At 40.3% G+C, this 17,254-nt stretch overlaps 1 protein-coding gene across 8 annotated transcripts in view; it reads left to right on the top strand.

Moving 5' to 3' along the window:
* ABL2 (ABL proto-oncogene 2, non-receptor tyrosine kinase) overlaps nt 1-17,254 on the top strand; it is a 116,741-nt gene that overhangs the window by 87,107 nt on the left and 12,380 nt on the right. For all 8 annotated transcript variants that reach the window (XM_060643650.3, XM_060643646.3, XM_060643648.3 and 5 more), the window contains 8 exons: nt 616-786; nt 5,624-5,919; nt 8,562-8,834; nt 9,913-9,997; nt 12,114-12,291; nt 12,914-13,098; nt 14,399-14,551; nt 16,278-16,367. In XM_060643650.3, the coding sequence (XP_060499633.1) occupies nt 616-786; nt 5,624-5,919; nt 8,562-8,834; nt 9,913-9,997; nt 12,114-12,291; nt 12,914-13,098; nt 14,399-14,551; nt 16,278-16,367 (1,431 nt within the window). The remainder of the gene's footprint in view (nt 1-615; nt 787-5,623; nt 5,920-8,561; nt 8,835-9,912; nt 9,998-12,113; nt 12,292-12,913; nt 13,099-14,398; nt 14,552-16,277; nt 16,368-17,254) is intronic.

The following is a 17,254-nucleotide window of genomic DNA, read 5'->3' as shown; positions in this document are numbered from 1 at the left end:
ATTTTGTATTAAACCAAAATATTTTTCTATTGTTTAACAGATATTGTTAGTATTTTTTCTTTCTGGAAGCACTGTTTCTATAATTTTTCTATATGTAAATGGAGATCTGGGTTTATGCAATATGTACATATTTCTTAAAGTCTGTTATCTTTTCCAGAATTTGTTTTATGTGTAAAGAGCAAGGGAAGAAGAAGGGTAGCTTGGGAAGACTTATAAAACATAACTGTACTTTCTTAAAACCACCACCACCACAAAATATCTGATATGTTTTATGAAATGAATTGCCATTTCTTTTTGAGATTTCCTTTTTTCATTTTGAGAAAACCACTTTTTCTTTCTATTTCTGATTTTGGTGAATATGGATAAATTACAGCTAAATGCTCATTTTGGGATCTTTTGTCTTGTTATATTTTCAACAAATAGACTTTTCTCATACTTAGGAGACCATGCCATTTGCTCATTCTTCATGACTCCATATTATACAGTTCTTTTCCACCTTGGAACTTTCACTATACATATATGCCAGCAGCTAAAATACTATGTATGTACTGAATTCAAACGAATTTTTAATGGTTGAACTTAGTGTCAATTCCTTTCTCTTTTTATGTCTTTCAGAAGCCTTGCACCGCCCCTATGGTTGTGACGTTGAACCCCAGGCACTGAATGAAGCCATCAGGTGGAGCTCCAAGGAGAATTTACTTGGAGCTACTGAGAGTGACCCTAATCTCTTTGTTGCACTTTATGATTTTGTGGCGAGTGGTGATAATACACTCAGCATCACTAAAGGTGAGCTTCTGTGTAACATCTCCTCACTCTTCAGTTTTCATTAGTGCTTAAGAAATAAAGGGGTCTGTTCTAGATTCTGCCTCTGACTAAAATTAGGTGATTTAGGCCCAGATATTTTTGGTTCACTGGCTTGTTTGTTTATTTGTTTAAGCCTGTACATGGGATAATGTCACTTTGTCTACTTTATAGGGTTTATTAAGGAGAAGCAGAGATAAGGTACTTTAGAAAAAGCACATGTAGGGGCGCCTGGGTGGCTCAGTCGGTTAAGCATCCGACTTCGGCCCAGGTCATGATCTCACGGTTTGTGGGTTCGAGCCCCGCGTCGGGCTCTGTGCTGACAGGTCAGAGCCTGCAGCCTGCTTCAGATTTTGTCTCTGGCTCTCTCTGCCCCTCCTCCACTTGTGCTCTCTCTGTCTCTAAAATAAATAAACATTAAAAAAGAAAGAAAGAGAGAGAGAGAGAGAGAGAGAGAGAGAGGGAGAAAGAAAGAAAGAAAGAAAGAAAGAGCGAGCACCATGTGGTATATACATAAACTTTTCTCATTCTCAGAATTCAGTTCTATATGTAATATGCAGCATTCATGTTAGGTGGCACTAGGTTTACTATCCATCTCTTCTGTTTGAACTGTGGCTAAGATGAGTCATGTTGGCAGAGCCTGGTGCTACTCAAAGTGTTGTCCGTGGGCTGACTGCTTACCTGAGAATAGTTCATTACCAGTCCACATTGTTAAGATTAAGAACTTGGTCCCGATATGTAAGCCAACTATGTCACTAAGTATACTACATATTACTTAGTTCAGCTGACATTTTCTGGTTTTGGAGCAAGACTTTCCTTCTTTTCCCCTCCCCCTCCCCCCCTCCCCCTCCCCCCCTCCCCCTCCCCCCCTCCCCCTCCCCCCTCCCCCTCCCCCTCCCCCCTCCCCCTCCCCCCTCCCCCTCCCCCTCCCCCCTCCCCCTCCCCCCTCCCCCTCCCCCCTCCCCCTCCCCCCTCCCCCTCCCCCTCCCCCTCCCCCTCCCCCTTCCCCTTCCCCTTTCCTCTTCCCTCTTCCCCTTTCCTCTTCCCCTTTCCTTTCCATGTTTATTTTATTTTTGAAAGAGAGACAGAGTGCAAGCAAGGGAGGGGCATAGAGAGAGGAAGACACAGAATCTGAAGCAGGCTCCAGGCTCCGAGCTGTCAGCACAGAGCCCGACCTGAGATCGAACCCACGAACTGTGAGATCATGACCTGAGCCGAATTCGGACGCTTAACCTACTGAGCCACCTTGGTGCAAAGCAAGACTTTGAACAAGAAGGAAGTAGTCCAGTGATTCACATTCCAGCACAAGTGTCATATCTTATTGTGGACCTGCTTTGAGTAGCACTGGCCTAGACAAATCTCTCATTTGTGTTTATATGGGCTAGTGAAAGGAATAGTAGGAAGGATTTCTATTACAGTAATACTCTCAAGAGAATAGTCATTTATTTTAGTAGAAAGTTTATAAAAGGGAGCACTAAGAACATGACTAAGTAAAATCATTCATTATTAGTTTTTTGAATAAGGACAGAAAATATGGACCTTCTATGAGAAAGAGAGGTGCCTGGGACTCAGTGGGTAGAGCATGTGACTTTTAATCCTGGAGTTGTGAGTGAGCCCCACGTTGGGTGTAGAGATTACTTTAAAAAATAAAAAATAATAAAAATACAAAAAAAAATACAAAAAAGTAAAAAAAAGAAAGAAGCATGGGACATTCTTATTGTGTACATGAATTAGATTACTAATCTACCTAAGCTTGTTCCTCTGAATTTATGAAAGCCTCCTACTGGGAAAAATATATTTCAGGATAATTTTTTTTTTAATGTTTATTTATTATTGAGAAAGAGAGAGCATGAGCAAGGGAGGGGCAGAGAGAGAGGGAAACACAGAATCTGAAGCAGGCTCCAGGCTCTGAGCTGTCAGCACAGGCTCAAACCCATGAACCACGAGATCATGACCAGAGCCAAAGTCAGACACTTAATTGACTGAGCTACCCAGATGCCCCAAGGATAATTTTTAACTTAAATGAAACTAATTTAAACGATAATTTGCCAGACATACAGTTTTTATTTGTAAGGTTGATAATAAAACTTTAAATGGGAGTGAATAAACCAGATTAAGGCAGACCTCCACTCAGGGAATGTTACCCTTTTATAAAACTTTTACATGCATCAGTTTTTTAAATCCAGCCAGATTAACCAAAAGCAAAAGAAACCCTTAACTCAAACCTGGGGTATAGATGTGTCCCTGAGTGGGTGTAAGGGCACATTTATCTGTGCCAGGAGGCTTTAGAGGCATAGAAAAAGTAAAGCAGGTGATCTAGTGTCAAGTTACTTGAAGACTTTAGGTAGTTTTTGGGGAAGGGATGGTGATAATATTTCTGTGTGTATGAGGTTTATGCATGGGGGGAAACTTTTACATGAACTTTTAGGATAAAACAAAAGATTTCAAAGAATTTTATACTGTGCAGTAGTCTCTTCGGGCTACAACACACTTTTTTTTACCTTTATGGATACTTCAGTGGAGAAGTTGGTGAAGCAGTGACTCAGAACATTCTTTCTAGATAGACTTTTCATGTGAGGTTTTTCTAAGATAGTTCAGTCACCAAGGAAACATCGATAAAGAAAGTCTGTTGACTCCTCAGTTACCAGTTATGGCAATCGCTAGAGTGCAGCTCAGGGGGTGGGATTCTTGTTATCTCATGGCAAACAGGGATTTCTCATGAAACCCATGAGAAGCCAGATTTTTCTGTCAGGTTCTTATTAATATAAAATGATGTCATGCTAAAGCTATTTTATATTTTAAAGGAGAAGAAAATATATTTTAAAAATAAAATAATGACAACTTATTATAGTTCCTCCTTTGAATATTGTTTTTTGCTTGAGATAAAAAAACAGTTCTCCCAGCATTCCTCTGTCAGGAGAGCTCATGTTTACATCCCCACTAGTCCTATCGTCAATTTCCCTGGTGCTCAAAACTTCCAGAGTAGAAAATTCCCCTCCTAACTTCTAAAAGAGAGGAAAATAGACAAAAACAGGGTTTTTGACTGTATCCTGCTAATGATGACCCACCGTTAGCAGTTATTTGTAAGGAAGCAACAGTAATATACTAATTCTTTACGTTTCTAGTTCTTGTGGTACAATAGAGAACAGCAATAGAGGAACAAGTTCTATTTAGCTTTTCTAGGAGCACTGAGGTTTTTTACCTGCAGATATGGTTGGTGAGTATTTATCTGCGCATTCCCACCACCACACCACATGCTCCTATCTACTCATGTGTACATATGTATATTTTATGAGTACATACTCCTGTTTTTGTCATTGAATGTCACTTCCAGGTCAAAGATGAGATCGTAGGAGCTAATAAAGTTATCCTATGGTAGACGTTTCTGTGGGCTGCTGAAAATGTTCAGTGACTGCCAGAATAATGATTTTGAGTGTTTCCTCAGTGGCCTTTGCCTGATAACTAGTGGGCCATGTGCATGATCTCTCTTTCACCTTTCCTGTTTTGTCTGAGCTGTAAGTTTAGGGGCAAAATGTATATTAGGGAGTTTAAAGCTGAGGTTCACAACTTTAGTAGAGAAATTAAGGACATTGACGTTGACAGCAAAGACATTCTGAATAACTTGTCTTGGGTTCTGGCTTCAGTGGCGGCTTCCCTTCCCACACACTAATTTTAGAGGAATGAGTAGGACTGACTCATCTTCATAAGGAATGGGAGGGAAGTTGGGAAACTGTAACTGGTAAAACTTGAGTCCCAGACAAGATTGTGCTTTGGGAGTCCTAACCGCCCGCCTGCCCCCCAAGCAGTTTTTTTTTTCTGAAAACAGAAAGCTCTGTGGTTTGTGCTTCTATTTTGTTTTGTTGTTTTTTGTTTCTTACGTAGATGGTCTTGCTGCTTTGGTGCCAACTGAAATTTCAGAGTGACTTTGTATTTCACATTTCTCATCCCTAATCCTTGATTGTTGTTAACATTGAACCATATATAAGATACATTCCTTGACAAACTGTTTTGAGAAAAATGAACTTTTCTTTGAAGGGTGAGACTGTGTCATTTTCCAGAATAACCTGTCTTTTTTTAATTCAAGTATAGTTGACACACGATACTGCATTACTTCCAGGTGTACAACACTGTGATTTGCTCTATTTGTTGTGCTGTGCTCACCACAAGTGTAGCTACCGTCTGTCACCACACAACTCTATTACGATGCCACTGACTGTATTCTCTGTGCTGTACCATCTATCCCTGTGACTTGTTTATTCTCTGTAGGGAAGCCTGTATCTCCCACTCCCCTTCACCCATTTTGCACAATGCCACACCCTCTCCCCTCTGGCAATCAGCGGTGTATTCTCTGTGTTTATGGATTGGGAACCTTTCTGTGTTTGTATGCCACCATACTATACCACACGTGGAGTTTCCTAATGGCATTTTTTTAGTTGGTGTAAAAACCTTTAGTAAATACCAGAAGGTTATTTCTAACTGTGCTGCTTGTCTTTAAGCCACGAGCTAAAGAGATCAATCACGATATGATGAGCAGCCAAGTTTGTTTTCATTATTTTTTTTAAATGTTGGCGTAAAATTTCCTGATTGATTTTTCAGAGTTCAGAGTTTGATAATAGACTGCTGATATTTGAAGTTAAGTTCTCTTCTCTTCTCTTCTCTTCTCTTCTCTTCTCTTGTCTTCTCTTGTCTTCTCTTGTCTTCTCTTGTCTTCTCTTGTCTTCTCTTGTCTTCTCTTCTCTCTTCTCTCTTCTCTCTTCTCTTCTCTTCTCTTCTCTTCTCTTCTCTTCTCTTCTCTTCTCTTCTCTGATGATGTCATGGCCAGGTGAAAAGCTTCGAGTCCTTGGTTACAACCAGAATGGTGAGTGGAGTGAAGTTCGCTCTAAGAATGGCCAAGGTTGGGTGCCAAGCAACTACATCACCCCAGTGAACAGCTTGGAAAAACACTCCTGGTACCATGGGCCCGTGTCACGCAGCGCTGCGGAGTACCTGCTCAGCAGTCTGATCAATGGCAGCTTCCTGGTGCGGGAGAGTGAGAGCAGCCCTGGGCAGCTGTCCATCTCGCTCAGGTACGAGGGCCGTGTGTATCACTACAGGATCAACACCACCACAGACGGCAAGGTAAGACTGGCCGGTACCACCTTGGGCGTGGATGGGCTGTTCTTTAGAAAAAACACTCAGAATGACTAAAAAATAAGTTTTTATGACTCATATGAAATAAAATAATCACTGATGTGAATTTGGGCTGTTTGGCACATTAGAGCTTACACATAAGAATATGGTAATGGAAATGAAAAACACTATTATATCAATAGTTTAATGAGAGATTTGAAGGTGAATGGAAGAAACTGCTATTTAAGTTAGCTGTTCTAATCACCACCAGTGTACGGATATATATATATATACATCCAGTGTGTTGTACAGAATTGCTAGATTAAGCCTTCTGTCTTTGAAAATTGTAATAATCTCTGCCACAAAGTTCACAAAGTAAGAATCTGGGCTTCTGAGACGGAGACTGAGTATGAATGTGTGTTGATAGAAATAGGTCAGTCATTGAGCAGAGTGCACGTTGGGAAGACCAGTTGTTTCAGGGTGGCTGTCTTAGGAGTGGAACTGTTTTACTTCATAAACTGTGAGGCCTGCCTTTGTGTCAGTTCTGCTGAACAGTGAATTTATATGGAATCATTTGTTCTGCTCTTTCCCTCTGTGTGATATGCAGAGTAGGGGAAAGCCCAGGCTTTGGAGCAGGCAGACCTGGTTTGGTGCATAACTCCAACATGTCTATTTACTAACTTTGTGACCTTACATAAGCCTGTTTCTCATTGCACTTTATTGGGTCATCGTGAGGATTAAATGAAATAATTTCCTTAAAACATAATGGCTGTTACAAAGTAGGAAATAATTATGAATTCTCTCTTTTATATCACCGCACAGACCTACTGTCTCTTGATGAAACCAAATAGAACCAGATGAGTGGTAATGTGGGAGAGACGTAGCAGCTTTGCTTCTGGTTTACAGAAATGAGTGCATGTGTTGTAGACATAGGAGACATAGGAGACATAGAAGACATAGACATGTACAAGAATGTTCACAGTTGAATTATTTATAATAGCCCCAAGCTAGAAACACTTCATTGTCTAACAACAGAATGAATTAGTAAATTGTGGCATATTCATAAAATAGAATTTCATACAACAAAAAATGTACTGCTGTGCACACTCTCAAGAAAATCTGTGGGCCCACCAGTTGCCTATTTTTGTAAATAAAATTGTATTGAAATACAGACACGCCCATTTGTTTATATGTTGTCTATGGCTGCTTTCTCCTTGTTATGGCAGCTTTTAATAGTTGTGACAGAGGCATTATGGCCATAAGCCTGAAATATTTACTCTCTGGCCCTCTGCAGAAAAGTTTGTTGACCTGTGTCGTAGGTGAGTGCCACACATGGAAAACTGAGTGAAAGGCATTAGTGACTGTCAGGGATGGGCGTGAGGGGGTGGCAGTGTTATGGAGTCAGATAGTGGTGATGGTTGGACAACTTTGGGAATATATTAAAACCACTGAATTGTATCCTTGAAAACGGTGGATTTTATGGTATGCAAATTATATCACAATAAAGAAAAGTTGAGTGAAAGAAAGCAGACACAATAATACCTGTTGTATGACTCCATTTGTGTAAGTTCAGAAGCAGACAGAGCTAATCTAAGGTGTTCTAGAAGTCAGCAGAATGGTTATCTTCAAAGGGGTGAATAGCTTATTTGGGAGGGTGCTGGTAGTGTTACAATTCTTGGTGTGGGAGTGGTTTACATGGGTGAGTTCACCTTGTAAAAATCATCAATTCTGTATATATTGTGTATTATTCTATATACACCAAAAGTTTCATTAAAAAAAAAAAACTATAAACAAGCTCCTTTGGAAGATAGGGCTTGAAGACTACTCATCTTTTATACTTTTATTATTACAAATTAACTACTGTTTTGTTAACCACTCTGAAATAAAATTGTGGCCCTTTTTTTTAACTTATTTTTTTTAATGTTTTTTTTTTTTTTTTTGAGAAGGAGAGACAGACAGACACAGAGTGCAAGTGGGGGAGGGGCAGACAGAGAGGGAGACACAGAATCCGAAGCAGGCTCCAGGCTCTGAGCTGTCAGCACAGAGCCCAGCGTGGGGCTCGAACTCAGGAACTGTGAGATCATGACCTGAGCTGAAGTTGGTCACTTAACCAACTGAGCCACCCAGTTGCCCCTATTGTGGCCCTTTTTTAGTGGCCTGGATACTCAAAAACATATCCTGATTAAGTAAAAATTATAAGATACTTAAATACTCTCTCCCTACCAAAAAAATTGAACTCTGTGGTTCTCAGGTTTGGTGCTGTGCAAGATTCTGATGTGGTATTTCATAACCTTTTACAGGAGGCCAAGTTTCCTCTTGCCTCCTTTAATCAGAGCATCTCTGCTGCTAACATATTTGGGTTTCACAGTCTTGTTGCTTAAAACTACTTGAAGACCAATGATCTTGATGATTCAGAAAGATACGTTGGAAGCTTTTCCCCCAAAACTAGAGCTTATTTAGGAAGCCTAGGAAGAATGGTTTAAGGAGGATTAAATTGAAGTTCTGTTTCTCCTTACCATCATCATTTAATTTACCTCAATAAGATAGCCTCCTGTCTTTATATCTTCAGACCAGTGAAATAATGGGCTTTGAAAACAATTTTTCTGACCCTTTTCAAGTTGATGGAGCTTTTCTCCTGCCTTTCTCCTCAGGTGTATGTAACTGCCGAGAGCCGCTTTAGCACCCTGGCAGAGCTGGTTCATCATCACTCCACAGTGGCGGATGGGCTGGTGACAACATTACATTACCCAGCGCCCAAGTGCAATAAGCCAACAGTCTATGGCGTGTCCCCCATCCATGACAAATGGGAAATGGAACGAACAGATATTACCATGAAGCACAAACTTGGGGGTGGGCAGTATGGAGAAGTTTATGTCGGCGTCTGGAAGAAATATAGCCTTACGGTTGCTGTGAAAACATTGAAGGTGGGTTGCTAAGAATTACAGTTTCCAGGCATTTTTACATTTGTGCTGAATCACTTGGAAATATGAGCATGCCCTTCTTCAGCTTTGGAGCACTTTCCACCCACTGATGCCAAGCACATCAGCAAATTGATGATTAACTTTAGTGCCATTGCTGACAGCGCACGGGCAGATTATTCACTGCAACACAGCGAAACCCACATGTGGGGAAGGTTTGTCTCTGGAGGCTGTTGATGTAAGTCTTAGTGAAAGGTTAGGAGCAAATTATAAGTTATAAAGGCAAGACAAGCTGCTTTGCTTCCTGAGAAGGACCCCTGCTGGGTGGAATTGTTGGTGCAGTGTACAAGAATCATGGGCTGTCTCGTCTGTCCTTCAGCTTTCTGCCTCATGCTCCCCCCATCTCTATGAGATTAAATCCTTTTTTCTTGTTCCTAATAGTCCCAGAAATCTTCCTCATGCTGCTGTCTTCTTTAAGCATCCTAGTAACCAGTTGCACAGTTGTCACTCATTCCGTTCTCTGACGGTTCTCCTGTTTGCCTCCATAGCTCTGGCATATCACTTATAAGGGCTGCTCTGGCTATGAGTAGTAATCCATTCTGGTTAGCAAGCACTTATTAAGCCTACTGTGAGTGTGAGACAATATGCATGGCTTTGCACATGTGCATTGCTCCTTAAGGAATGTGTCAGGAAGACAAATGTGTAAACAGCTAACCCTTCTGTCTCCTGTTTCAAAGGCTGAGATGTGTAAGGAAGTAAACTGAGAACTGAGTTACCATCCAGGTCTGCCATGTTTCCCTTGTGATGGGATATGGGATAGGATATTCCGTTGCTTGCCCTGCTAATTTTCACTTTCGTTTCAAATACTGGATACATTTTAGGGACATTTTTGTTTCTAATTGGATGTGTCTTAGGTTCTGATAAAATTTCTTTAATATGCTAAAATATTCAAAAATATTTTTGAAAGAAGTTTTTTTAAAGCTGTAGGTTTAGGATTGTGAGTTGACTCAAATGATTAAAATGGGGGTTTGTCCCTCTTCTGTTTTTTTGTTTTGTTTTCTTCCGCCACCCCCGGCCTTTCCAGGAAGATACCATGGAGGTGGAAGAGTTCCTGAAAGAAGCTGCAGTGATGAAGGAGATCAAGCACCCTAATCTGGTACAGCTATTAGGTGAGGGAGCTTCTGAGCCATGGGTTTCCTTAGTGATGCTTGTCTCCCAACCCCATTGTCTCCACATACTCCTTTTGAATCACCATGGCAGAAGCTCCAAGTGCAAAACTACTTCAGTAAATAGTTGTCATTTTGGGGCGCCTGGGTGGCTCAGTCGGTTGAGCGTCCGACTTCGGCTCGGGTCATGATCTCACGGTCTGTGAGTTCGAGCCCCGCGTCGGGCTCTGTGCTGCCAGCTCAGAGCCTGGAGCCTGCTTCTGATTCTGTGTCTCCCTCTCTCTCTGACCCTCCCCCACTCATGCTCTGTCTCTCTCTGCCTCAGAAATAAGTAAACATTAAAAAAAATTAAAAAAAAAAAATAGTTGTCATTTTACTCAACAGACTCCTTAAAAATTGCCCAGCGGGGCGCCTGGGTGGCTCAGTTGGTTAAGCATACAACTTTGGCTTGGGTCATGATCCCGCGGTTCGTGGGTTTGAGCCCCATGTCGGGCTCTGTGCTGACAGCTCAGAGCCTGGAGCAGCCTGCTTTGGATTCAGTATGTCCCTCTCTCACTGACCCTTGCCCACTCACACTCTGTCCTTCTGTCTCTCAAAAATAAACATCAAAAAACAAAAATTTGCCCTGGAACGGGGTGCTGGCCGACTCAGTTAGTAGAGCATCTGACTCTTGATCTTGGGGTTGTGAGTTTGAGGTCCATGTTTGGTGTAGAGATTACATACATACATACATACATTAATTAAAAATTTTTTTTTAATTGCCCAGGAGAGAGTGGCCTAGATTGATTACAATATATAAAACTGCCCAGCTTGTGGTAATTGCCCCAGATTCAAGTTCAGAACCACTCAAAATGATGCCAAACCAAACATTGTCACAAAATATTTTTACAAGGTAGAGACATTAAATGAAAAGCTGTTGAAAAGAAGCAAATTAAAAATTGTGACCATACTCATCAGTTTACCTTGCTAAGCAGAATGTGCTATGCTGTGATAGAATGGCTATTCAGGTCACAAAGAAATTATTGCCTGAACTCTTTGCCCATTTTGAAGGAGGGCCAGTTTCTTTGGGTGTTCACGTTAAGATAAACCGTCCCAAAGGAAATAGCTTCTTGTTGATTCTTTTTTTTTTTTCTTAAATATATATATATGGGGGCGCCTGGGTGGCTCAGTCGGTCGGGCGTCCGACTTCAGCTCAGGTCACGATCTCGCGGTCCATGAGTTCGAGCCCCACGTCGGGCTCTGGGCTGATGGCTCAGAGCCTGGAGCCTGCTTCCGATTCTGTGTCTCCCGCTCTCTCTGCCCCTGCCCCGTTCATGCTCTGTCTCTCTCTGTCTCAAAAATAAATAAACGTTAAAAAAATTTTTTTTAAATAAAAAAATATATATATGTATTTTATTTATTTTACTTTATATTTACTTATATTTATTAATATATTTTATTGTTTGTTTGTTTGTTTATTTATTTATTTATTTATTTAGAGGGAGAGGGGGGAGAGAGAGAGAATCCCAGGCAGGCTCCGTGCTGTCAGCACAGAGCCTGATGTGACGCTCGAACTCACGAAACTGTGGGATCATGACCTGAGCCAAAACCGACAGTCAGACGCTTAACCAACTGAGCCGTGCAGGTGCCTCAGCTTCTTGTTGATTCTTTGTAAGGAATCTACCCTGGGTCAGTGAAATCCTTGACTATGGAAGCAGTCTTTTTACCAAGCTTTATACAGGCTGAACTCACACAGTTTTCAACATATACACAATTGCTGTTACTTTCAGATAAACATTGTTAGTGTGCAGGTGAGGCTCAGAATCTGGGGCACATACAGAACTCCAGAAATTTTGGTCTTCCAGACCCCTTATGGAATTAATGTAAGTAACTCTGCTTTTGCCCAAACAGGCAAATGCTCAAATGCATGTGGATTTCCAGAGAATGATGTAATGGAAGCTGAGACTCCCTTATCAACCAGCAACTTACCTTTGCTGTGTTACTTTCAGAGAATGTGATGGCAAGAAGGGAAAAGATTACTGCTGAACTAGACTTTAAAATTTGTCAACTATTCTTGACGAAGTGGTTTGGAATTTTTGAATCTATACTAATAAAACAAGCTCTATTCTTGAACTACCAGGTGTGTGTACTTTGGAGCCACCATTTTACATCGTGACTGAGTACATGCCCTACGGCAACTTGCTTGATTATCTCCGAGAGTGCAACCGAGACGAAGTGACTGCAGTCGTACTGCTCTATATGGCCACTCAGATCTCTTCTGCAATGGAGTATTTAGAGAAGAAGAATTTCATCCATAGGTGTGTAAAGCCCAATCATTGCTATTTCTAACCGTGAAGCTACCTTGCTTGATGTGCAAATGAAGAGAAGAATGTGAGGACCTTCCTGGAAATTTCCAGATGACCCAAGAAAGCAATTTTCTCTTTCACAGGCCCCACCCACTATAATATCATTTCCATCTTGTAAACCTACTGTATTCTGGCTAAAGTATTAATGAGGAGCCTTTGCTGTTCTTAAAACAGAATGCTCTTTATTTTGCCCAGGATTATATCCAAGAGCCTTTTGCTCCATCTAATGGCTTAATTTTAAAAAAAGCTTTCCGTCTCAGTTAAGAACTTAAAGCCTTGTAGAAAAGCATCTTTGCTCACCTCTGAAACCTAGCCCAGTGTACTTACAAATAGGAACCCATTTTCTGAAGTCTGCTTTCTTCTAGTATCACGTAACTGCCTCTTGATGACTACTCTCCAAGTGGTGGATAATTAGTGGCTTTCTACCATGTTAGCAGCTATCATAAAATACTACCATATCTGTCAGCACAGACTTACCAACTCTGCTTGTAGCACAAAGAACTAAGAATAGAGCATTTGTTCGTGACCATTTTCCTCACTGAGTGGAATCACATTAGGGTTCTCTTTCCCACAGAGATCTTGCAGCCCGTAACTGCCTAGTGGGAGAAAACCATGTGGTAAAAGTGGCTGACTTTGGCTTGAGTAGACTGATGACTGGAGACACCTATACTGCTCATGCGGGAGCCAAATTTCCTATTAAATGGACAGCACCAGAGAGTCTTGCCTACAATACCTTCTCAATTAAATCTGACGTTTGGGGTAAGGTTTGGAAGGGACTTTTTCTATGTCTTCTTTTTTTTTTTTTTTTTTTTTTTTTTTAGGTTTATTTTGAGAGAGAGAGACAGTGCATGCAGGGGTGGGGCAGAAAGAGAGGGAGAGACAGAATACTAAGCAGACTCCACACTGACAGCACAGAGGCTGACACAGGACTTGAACTCCCAAACCGGGAGATCATGCATGACCTCAGCCGAAATCAAGAGCCGGAAGCTTAAACGACTGAGCCTACCAGGCTCCCCTGTCATTTTATTTTTTTATAAATGTTCTTTAATTCTTCGGAATTTCTCTTTTATGTGACCAGTAAACTCTGCCTTACCCCCATCCTTTATCAGTCGTTCAGCAAGCATTTATTAAATCTCTACTGTCTGCCAGGCATTGTGCTAGGTACTTAGCATAGAAAGAAGTGTAGAGAAAGGGGTTAGAGCCCCACATTGGGTGTGGAGCCTACTTAAATTAAATAAATTTTTAAAAAGTGTAAAGAAGAAAGTGAAAAAAAAAGTCCTTTCAGAGAGCTCACAGTCTAGATCTTGGACTGCATTGGATTTTACTGATCCTTTCTCTGTAAAGTTTCCTGTTTTCCTTATTAGATTTTATTGCTTATTTCCAGAGTATCATGACGCAGAGTCACCTTCTCTTTTCAAGGAAGCGTGATGGAATTGCATCTAGAATTTGCTCTTGTAACTCATCTTGTTTCTGTTGCACTGAAAAGAATTCTGATTTAGTGGATGCTCAGTGGACTGAACAAGTCTAGAAATTTGGGTTGTAGGCCAGCAGAAATAGTTGTCACTTTTTATCTGCAACCGAGACGAAGTGACTTTTTATCAAGAATCTCAAACTCAGAAATAACCTGTGACCAAGTCCAGCAGTTTTTTTTTTTTCTAGCGTAATTTCTTTTCTGATTTTAAATGAATCCATTTTTATTTTACTCCCCTAATATTAGCTGATCTAAAAACTGAAACTCATTAAATAGATCATAGATTGTTCTAAGAGTAGTTCAGTTATGTCCTAGGCTTTTTATGATCATAATTTATTCTCCCTCACTGCAGTAAAGGAGATCTAAATAAAAGTCCTGAGGTTATACCTGAAGCATTCTTGTGGCAAATATCTTAGAAGGACAAATTCAGCTGTAAGAATCAGAATGCTAGAAGAATTAGAAGAGTATACTAATGTAACAGTGTGAATGTTACGCAGAATTTGAAAGAGAAGTTACCTGATGGTACATAATAAATAACAAATCAGAGAAGAAACATTCAGCTTTTTATTTCTTTTATCCCTTATGCAGCTTTTGGGGTACTGCTGTGGGAAATTGCTACGTATGGAATGTCACCATATCCAGGTATTGACCTGTCTCAGGTCTATGATCTACTGGAAAAAGGATATCGAATGGAACAACCTGAAGGATGCCCCCCTAAGGTTTATGAACTTATGAGAGCATGTGAGTGGTTTTCTTTTTTTTTCTTTATTTTAATTTTTAAAGGTTAAGGCAGTGATTTTAAAGGTTAAGGCAGTGATTCTTAGTGATACTAAGAAATAGTTTTCCTCTCAGTATTGTTAGAGTGACCAACCTCATGGCATATAAAGAGTTGGTCATTTATCAGCTAGTTGGCATATATGACAAACCATTGAGTTTTTTTTTTTTTAAGAGAATCTATCTATCTATCTATCTATCTATCTATCTATTTATCTATCTATCTTAGAGAGAGAGGGAGGGAGGGAGGGAGTGTGGGAGGAGGGGCAGAGAAGAGAGATAGAATACCAAGCAGGCTCTGTGCTCAGTGCAGAGCCCAATCAATGTGGGGCTCGATATCACAACCCTGAGATTGTGACCTGATCCGAAATCAAGAGTCAGATGCTTAACCAACTCAGCCACCCAGAAGGCCCAACCATTGTGTCTTTTTTTTTTTTTAATTTTTATTTAATTTATTTTTTAAATTAACATCCAGGTTAGTTAGCATATAGTGCAACAATGATTTCAGGAATAGATTCCTTAATGCCCCTTCCCCATTTAGCCCATCCCCCCTCCCACAACCCCTCCAGTAACCCTGTTTGTTCTCCCTATTTGAGAGTCTCTTATGTTTTTGTCCCTTCCCTGTTTTTACGTTATTTTTGTTTCCTTTCCCTTATGTTCATCTGTTTTGTCTCTTAAAGTCCTCATATGAGTGAAGTCCTATGATTTTTGTCTTTCTCTAATTTCACTTAGCATACTACCCTCCAGTTCCATCCACATAGTTGCAAATGGCAAGATTCCATTCTTTTTGATTGCCGAGTAATACTCCATTGTGTATATATATACCATATCCATTCATCCGTCATTGGACTTTTGGGCTCTTTCCATACTTTGGCTATTGTCGATAGTGCTGCTATAAACACTGGGGTGCATGTGCCCCTTCAAAACAGCACACCTGTATCCCTTGGATAAACACCTAGTAGTGCAATTGCTGAGTCGTAGGGTAGTTCTATTTTTAATTTTTTGAGGAGCTCCATACTGTTTTCCCAGAGTGGCTGCACCAGTTTGCATTTCCACCAATCATTGTGTCTTAATTGGAATCCTAAGAATAGTTTTCCATGGCCCACTTGCATATTTAATAGGATAATAAGCACTTGGGTTTGGAGATTAGATAGGGGAAGGCTGCTTTCAACTAGATAAAAACGATTCCTAAAGACTCTGGAGAATACCTGAAAGTAACCTCTGATGAGTAAACAGAAGCCTCTGACTTCTTACAGATGAGAGAGCTGGAAGGTGAGTAATGAATTAAATTGCATTTGTGTTTAAGCATAAGTCTTGTTATTTTCCTTACTGTCCTGTTTTTGTCAAAGTGGACTCTAAGTTCCTCCTGTCTGATGGCCTGTTATATTTCTGAATATGGATAGCTGATTTTAAGGTTAGAATGAGTTTGAAGACAGGTTTTACTTTTTTCATTTTTCCAGTAGAAGAAAACTTTCCATTTTAGAAACCATCTCCCCACCCCTCTTTATCCTTGTAGTAGAAAGGACAGAAGCTAAGGCTACATGGAAGGACCAGCCCTAGGATGTGGGCTCACTACACCTGTGAACATACTATGCCTCTGCTGTTGCCATGATGCACAGCACTCCCTCTCAGGTGTGCCACTGCATGGTTAATTTATAAAGAGCTTTCACTAGTTCCTTCTTTTGTTACATAGGCTGGAAGTGGAGCCCTGCCGACAGGCCGTCTTTTGCTGAAACACATCAGGCTTTTGAAACCATGTTCCATGACTCCAGCATTTCTGAAGGTGAGAATCTGGTGATTCATTGTTGGTGGCCAGTCATGGGTGGTGGTAGGGGTGGTAATAACATTAAAAATTATAGACTCCTGCAGTTTGGGACTCCATTTCAGGATACTGAATTAATTCGTGGCCTCTGTTATTCTTGTTTTGCTTTCTTTAAATGTGTCTTTATGTCTCTAGCTCATTTTTAATATTGAAATTTGGGGGCATCTGGGTGGCTCACTTGGTTAAGTGTCCGAGTCTTGATTTCGTCTCAGGTAGGTTATGGTCTTGTGGCTCATGAGTTCAAGCCCTACATTCTCTCTCTCTACCTCTCTCTGTCTCTGCTTGTGCTCTCCCTCTCTCTCTCTCAAAATAAATAAACAAACAAAAAAACCTCCCAATATCCAGAAAGTTATTTTCTGGGAGTAGATCTTAAGGAAATAAATAAGAGTATGAATAAAGACTTAGCTACAAGGATGTGTAGTTTATAATATTGAAAAATTAAAAACAATTTAAAAATCCAGTGGGCTGTTAATTACTATATGCTTATAATTGAATGTTTAAAATGACATTTTTAAATATGTTGACATGGAGAATACTTTAAAATGAGGATGTTAAGGTATGAACAGTGAGAGCCTTTTTCTTATCTGAAAAACAAGTGTATGGGTACATACATACATACATACATACAGGCAGTTTCCTGCTTTGGTATTACAGTGCTTCTAAAATTACATGCAAGAGTCAAACAGTAAACACTTGATATATAGTGAAGCTATTCCTAGAGAGCTAAAAACATAGAATTCTTAGTTATGTGTTGTTACTACAGTATTTTTTTCAGTATAGCTCCAGAATTTCGTACGTTTTTCAGATTTTTCCTTTCCTTCATAATTGAACATAGAGCTCACTACTGA

The sequence above is a fragment of the Panthera onca genome, chromosome F1 (assembly GCF_046562875.1).
Source record: "Panthera onca isolate mPanOnc1 chromosome F1, mPanOnc1 haplotype 2, whole genome shotgun sequence".
NCBI classification, from domain to species: Eukaryota; Metazoa; Chordata; class Mammalia; order Carnivora; family Felidae; genus Panthera; species Panthera onca.
The sequence above is the reverse complement of the archived record's forward strand: the minus strand, read 5'-3'. Positions and strand labels throughout refer to the sequence as shown.